At 37.1% G+C, this 7250-nt stretch overlaps 1 protein-coding gene across 3 annotated transcripts in view; it reads left to right on the forward strand.

The window, feature by feature from the left end:
- Positions 1–4854, forward strand: part of LOC146474466 (uncharacterized) — a 32148-nt gene extending 27294 nt beyond the window's left edge. For all 3 annotated transcript variants that reach the window (XM_085117067.1, XM_085117064.1, XM_085117066.1), the window contains 3 exons: positions 183–504; positions 1027–1155; positions 2943–4854. In XM_085117067.1, coding sequence (XP_084973193.1) covers positions 183–504; positions 1027–1155; positions 2943–3163 — 672 coding nt within the window. In that variant the 3' untranslated portion in view covers positions 3164–4854. The remainder of the gene's footprint in view (positions 1–182; positions 505–1026; positions 1156–2942) is intronic.
- Positions 4855–7250: the final 2396 nt, after the last annotated feature.

The raw sequence follows: 7250 nt of genomic DNA on the forward strand, positions 1-7250 counted from the left end.
AGGACCACTAAATGAAATGGCGCGAGAAGACTGAGTTTAGCTGACCTCACGAATAACTTCTTATTAAATCACAAATCACACACTCGTCGCTGTGTGAAAAAAAATGAGCAAAGTCGGCTTTAGACAATTTTGCAAACACTTTCTCATGATGTTTTAAGGCATTTAATCTTTCTTTATAATAGATTCGTTACCGAGGTCCACTTACCCTCCTCAAATGCCAAGACAAGTGCTTCTCGCCCAGGCGTCTTTCTTCAGAGAGTGCAGAGGAAACATGGGGTCAGTTGGTAGATGGTGGAACAACAGTGCTTGTTTGTCCTGGTGACCATTACTCCATGAGTGAGTTACCTCATGCACACGTGACCGGCAGTATCTTAGCAACGGCCCTGGCATTCAACTACCGTCTGCTGTTCCCAGAATTCCCAAAACCTTCGAGGACCTTCAGCCAAAGGCGAGCCGTTGAAAAACTTACCAACGGAGTAGATGTGTTTCTCCACTCAAAGAGAGGTTATTATTAATTCTTATCAAGAGAGGTTGTTCTTATCTTATGGATTAAAAGTAGTAATTAACAAGCTCGTCTACAATAACATGGTAAGAGCATCCATGGTGTGATAGGGGTAGTCAGTGAGTGAATACCGCTTAATGTATAGGAGCACAAAACACATCAATAAACTTTTCTGCTATTTTTTGCCGCTGGATCAGTGTAGATGCCGGTGATAGTTGTTACTTCATGTGTAAATAGCCCAAACTAAAGGCAAGGCTAACTCAAGGACAAGAGAGATTTTAATTAAACCATTATTTTATCCCAAGACCTTCGAAACTTTTTAGCACAAAAAATATAAACACATGCACATTTCACGAATTGTAAAAAGCAAAACAGCAAAACAGTTGTTGTTTGTGGGAAAATACGCGACAAATTAAGTTCGAAATATTATGAAGTAGAGGTGACTTTTAAGGGAACTGGTGGCATGTAGCGGGGAAACCAACAATTAATTTATCCTATTCAATGACCTTTGTATTCTATTTAAGGAAACAAAAGGCCTCATTTTGGAGAAATATGTTTCAAAGAAGATGCTCATAAACTTGAATTGAGATCAAAGGCCAAAGAGGGAGAAACAGAGGAGGAAGAGCAAATCAAGAAAACCATTGATCTGAAAGGTAAGCGAAAACAATTAATTTGCCGTGTGACCTCTCTACAGTTATGCTATAAGTATTAATATTTTTATCATCACCACTATCATCTCTGTTATTATCATTCTTGTTGTTACATTCGTTGTCCTTATCCATTGTCGGTGATGTTTTTGTTTTTGTTGTTCTTGTTTTTGTTGCTACCCATCTAGGTTCTCTCGCTAAAACATAAGCCGTGGCTTTAGAAATCTATTTGCATAATGGCCTCCACCCACCTATCTGTTTTACCGAATTGACTGAGCCTCTGGGCCGAGCTCATCGAATCTGGAATGGCACCAATCTTGGATTAACTGTGAAAAATGCCTATAAGTTGTCGTCGTAGTTTACCTGGTTTAGCGCATACTTATACAACAACTCGGCCCTAATATTCTTTATCGAAGCAACGTGTCATAGTAACTTCCGGTCTAAACACGCGCTGTAGTCAGAAGACTGATTCCATTGAATTGCCTTGTGCATTCTTAATACGCATAATTTCTTACGTCATTAGCGCGCGCGTTGAAAACATGGTGTGTTTTCTTTGGTGCTAAGCCCAGTCAATAACTGAATGCTTAGATTCTCCTCAACGAGCACCGTAACCTACCTTTCTACCTCGTTATTTTAACTCAGCTTTTTTCCTCTTTATGCTTAAAAACTTTAAGAAAAAATTGCCTACAGAAAAATAAGTTATTGGCAGAAACACGAGCTCACTCACCACTCGCGGGTATATTTAAGAATTGGTTCATGCTTAGCGTGCGTATATCGAGTTATGGACGCATGCGGGACGTTTGGAGAGCACGAGAGAAGCGTAAGAGTTGCTTGAGGCGTAGCCGAGAGCAACTCTAGCTTCTTGAGTGCTCTCCAAACTTCCCAAGTGCATCCATAACTCGATATACGCACAGCTAAAAGCATGAACCAATTCTTTTATAACATAGTGAAAATAAAGTAAACGATTCCTGGAAAACAGGTTTTGTTCCTGAAAAATTACAAAATTCTCCGAACAAAAAAAGGTGAAAGTGCTTTCTCATATCGGTTTAATCTTAACGTTTCATTAACTTCGACAAGCTCTTATAAATATATATTTTTTATGGTGTCATCTCTCTGTAAAAAGTTTTTTTATAACATAGCGCGCGCATGCTTCCTTCACCTGACTTGAACACGTCATCGGATGGACGTGATACTGAGAGCTCGCACGCAAGAAACGTGTTAGGTCGATACTGCTTCATATATACTGCTTTCCTGCCAAGAAATTTATATTTAAATTTATATGTATATCGCCTTTTTAAGCTCTACTTTACTCATGTAACTTCTGTTGCCGCCAGGCACAGCAATAACTGATCAATGTACTAGCGAGAGGTGAAATCCTGATATTTATAACCCCAAGTCTGTGACCTGTTCACCACATCAGTCACCCACAATTTCATCGTGTACGTGTCATCTATTTCATACATTGGGTGGTTGGCTGGTTCGCTAAATAGAAACTCATTTTTGAATTAAAGCTAGTAAGCGATTATGAGGTAAACTGAGTGGGTTGTAGCTCTTTCAAGGACATGGTGACCTGTCTTTTTTCTATTTCATTTATTTAAATAATGCGTAGAAGTGAACAATTAGAGAAAGTTCTAAAAATTTGACGACGCCTTTTATTTTGCGGGAATCATCTTAAGTATTTTTTAGACTTACCTGATATCTCCGCTCTGATTAAGAAAACGTCAGTGACTTGCATTGCTGAAAAAGTCCCGCTGCTGAAACGAGTATTGTTTTTCTTGTTCACCTTATACCAGACCTCCGCATGGTCCAACCAGGAAGATTCGTCTCCAGTGCCTTGATGCATGCCAGCCGCAAGCGAAGAGTGGGAGCTAACCTCAGTGGAAACCTGGGACAGATCGCTTCTGTCATAACAAACAGGCGTGTATACAACTTGGAATTCACCGATTATTCCGATTTAAAAGTCTTCTACAACATGATAGAAGCTGTTTTTGGGGTCACATTGTTGTCCACTTAGACATAGTTAATAAACTAGGCAATAGTTATAAAGAATGACAAACTTCTTTGTTATATGTTTATGTTGGCAGTTTTGGCCTTAACCATGCACAAACCACAATCGAGTTTGAAATGTGTTGGAGCAACTGACCAATAGAAACATTTCTGTTAAGATATTCAACTGTGGTGTGAATATTAAAACAAAGGATTGTGCATGGTCGCGGCCCTTCCAACATAAATTCCAGCACCATAGTTTCCATGGCAAGTTTTCAAAACTAATCCCTAAATTAACTATGGCTTAGATATGTAGGATACTTTTATTATAAGCTAGCGTCATATTTTATTGGTTGACCTATTTTGATCGTTTTCTTTCAGTTAGCGTTAATTGCGAATCATTATCAACGACATTTATATTTTAATTTAGTTCATTTAAAAAGTTACAAATATTAAATGAAATTGCAATTTACTCGAATACAATTCATATTGAGGGGGAGAGGAGAGGGGCGCCTCCAGAAAAACTGATACAGTGCCACTTATAATAGGACAATAAACTAATTATTGAGTTAAAATAAAGTAAAATAGAAAAAAAAAAAAGGAAAAAAACTATACAAAATGAAAGCGAATATAATAGGGATAATTTATCATTAATATTGAGCAAAGTAATAGTGATAGAGTGCGTTTCTGAAAAATGTTTTTAGTGGATTTGTCCTTAATTGACTGAGGAATGCTATTCCAAAACAATCTTCCTATTGTAGTTGGGCAAACTCGCCTTAATTATATTCTACACCTCAGCCAAACAAGGCATTCACTATAAACTAACACTTGTCAGTAAACTGACACTTAAGCATCGCATTAAAATATAGCCCAGCATTAATAGCCATCAATTATATCCGTTTGATTACCACAATTGTGTTTAGTCTTAATTTTCTTTTAGCTTTCATTTAAATAGTAATAAATGCATTAGCAATAATAATTGCTTTCCAGATTGTAGTCAAAATGATCATGAATATATAGACTGTAGTCAGCAATTGTAAGTGCAAGTTACAGTGGATGTGCCGCTCTCCCTTCCATATACTTAGTCATTTTTTACATTTAATTTATAAAGTATATTTTATGTTGCATTGGATTGGAGAAATATTAAAAGTAAAATGAACTGAAAACATGTTGAGCCTTGGGTCAGGGCTACTCCATTCATTGCTACAGGATACAGAGATTTGTCTCATGTGAGACAAAACCAGTAGTAAATCATTCAGCTTGGAAGCCTCCTCTATTAATTGATAGTCGGGTGTATGAATAAACTTTCATTAACGATACTAAATTAACACTGTACGTGTGTGCATGGAAGTTGAAATTTTGGCTAATCGGAATTGGGTTCAGTGGACTACTACTTTGTTTGCAACAAACGACTGGAACGATTTAAAATGTCTAGCCCTCTACAAGTATTCAAATGAGCATTTAGGATATTCTAAATATTTGTAACTTATTGTATCCAATTGTTGTATATTAAGTATCTATAGTGTAGTTTTTGTATTCTGATATTTCTTCTAATTAATTATTTAGAATTTATTTTACAGGACCTAACCGTGTACCACCTTTGGGTGAACAAGCTTTTCTCTAAAAATATTGTGATTAATTAATTGATTGATTGGTTTACTGATTGAATTGAATTGTTCATAAAACAGAATTACAAATAAACAATGAACAGTGGGTTTATATTTACTTCATAATCTCTGTCTGTAAGGATATCCTTTTTTCTGTGTACCGTCGTTTTGTTTTCGAAATTTAGGATCAATCGATGGAAGTAAGAAAAGAGTTGAAAGAAAAAATGAAAGGAAGGGTTTGAAACAAAAAGAAAGAGTGATCCAAAATCATCTTAATGAGACGGTTGTGGTAAAAAAAAAAAAAGACAAGGATGGGTTATAAAACGATCAATGCTATGATGAGAGTGCATTTATACTCAAATACTGGAAAGTTTGCAAAGTGATGAAGTTTGACCGTTTTTCCAGTCCTGAAAGAAGCGACCACCCTAAAGTAAATTGACCAAGCGTGAGGGCTGTACTGGGAAATGTTGGCCTGGGTTCATACAAAAACCACCGAGAGCGTATATTCCTGTAGTACGGTATACGGCCCCGAGTACTTATTATTTTATGTGGCATCGGTCGATAATGCTGCAAACTGTTTTACGTGATACATTTTTCTCGGTTCATGGAAATTTTGCTTTGTTGAAACTTCAAATTATTAACGCTGCCTACTATTACCGAAGTATTTTTACGCGGTTTATGACTATGCAGAAAAATCAGATCTTAGCAAGGGCTATTGGAATCCAAAAAGAAAATTAGGATAACCAAGCATTTTTCAGAAATAATTAAGCAACAATAATTCTAAGAAAGGCTCCAAAATGCGAAATAATCTATAGTATTTTCCCAAATTGAAGCTTAATTATCTCTAAAAAATGCGTGGTTACCCATAATTTTCTTCAGTCTCGGATTCCAATTACCCTTGCGAAAACCTGCTTTCCGGCGTAGTTATAAACCGCGGGAAAATGTCTTTGTTTTAGTAGGCACCGACTCTCGGATCATCGCGAGATGCGCAGAGCGTATTGCGCAGTAGCAAAAGGAGGCACTGACCTTTAGAATAACCCATTCTCAAGCCATAGCTTTTAAAGACAAAACAAGATGAGTATTACTGATTATGACATCCGTAACGAGATCTTAGAAAAAATACTTCTTTATAATTCACCTTAAAGCACATTGTTCTTATAGTTGCAATTGCCACGAAAAATCACAAATGAAGAATAATGGTACCCCTTCTCACCCTTATATTAGCAGCATGTTCAAAAAGATGGAGCTAGTTTCTGCCATGAGGCCATTGCGTGTTGGTTGCGAAGCAACATAAACGTAAACCAACGCAACTCGCAAAGGGGAGATGTGAGACTAAAAAATAGTGCGAGCGGACAACAATTTTGGAATTAAAGCCCTTCTATTCACTACTCCAGAAACATTGGGGAGAATGGTACAAGAGAAGGATCGTGTGATAGTCTGGGAGTATCACACCAGCTTTTCAGCTCAGGAAGAGTACATTCTTTGTCATCCTCTCTGGAAGCGCAAACGCAACTCTAGGTATATCTGGCTCTTCTAGGAAATTTAGTTAAAGTCTTACTGTTCCTCTAAACGATCTCACAAGGCCTCTAACGTACTGGGCCGAACTGGGCTCCTGATAGTTACTAAAGTGGGGAATTTAGTCATCACAATTGGGCTATAAAACAAAAACTTTTAGAGGGCGTTCCATTCAACAACCGGACTCCAGCTTACCAGTTAACCATGGAGGGTGTAGCTACCAGAGGATCATGAAGACATTCTTGAACGATGTGTGTTATCATAGGGTAAATGTCACATGTCTTGTTTGAAGAGCTAGTAAGAAGTTTTTTTTTTTATATATATATATATACCCTCTCTGGAAAGCATTTCAAACCTGGCGGAAGCTGCGCAAGGTTACGCACGTCAAGTTGGGGGAGGAAGTTTGGGGAGGGGTGGGCACAGTTGCATTGTATGCGTTGACGAATATCAATGATAGTTTAAACAAAGATTGGCCCGAGAGTCTTCAGGTTGCTGTGCAGAGGATACAGGTCATCGGAGGTAGGCAATATTAGTTTAATCAGAATGCATGTTTCCGCAACATAATGAGAATAAATTATTGTTGAATTGCTGATAGAGGCAACCGACGTATTCAGGCCATTTGGATTTTAATTAAATGAAAGCTTAAAATATTTGTAATGATAATTATTATTGAAGCTTTTTTTTATACACCACGTAAATTACAGAAAGGCTGATTTTGTCATGTCTAATTGATAGCGAAAGACTATCTAAGAACTAAAATGGCTAAAACTTGTAGTTAATGAAATTTAAACTATCTAAGTTAACAGTTACACAAATGAAAATTATAGATGGGATTAAATTGGATCTGGTAACCTTTGAAGCGAGCTCAAAGTAATCCCAAAAGCGGAGATTATTTAATTCAAATACAGTTTTATAACATTCAATTAAGGAAATGTATAATCTCCTTTCACTTAGCGGCGACCAACACAGGGTTTCACAGCGGTTTTCGTAAGG

Source organism: Pavona decussata, unplaced genomic scaffold (genome assembly GCF_977016875.1).
Source record: "Pavona decussata unplaced genomic scaffold, jaPavDecu1.1 SCAFFOLD_89, whole genome shotgun sequence".
Taxonomy (NCBI): domain Eukaryota; kingdom Metazoa; phylum Cnidaria; class Anthozoa; order Scleractinia; family Agariciidae; genus Pavona; species Pavona decussata.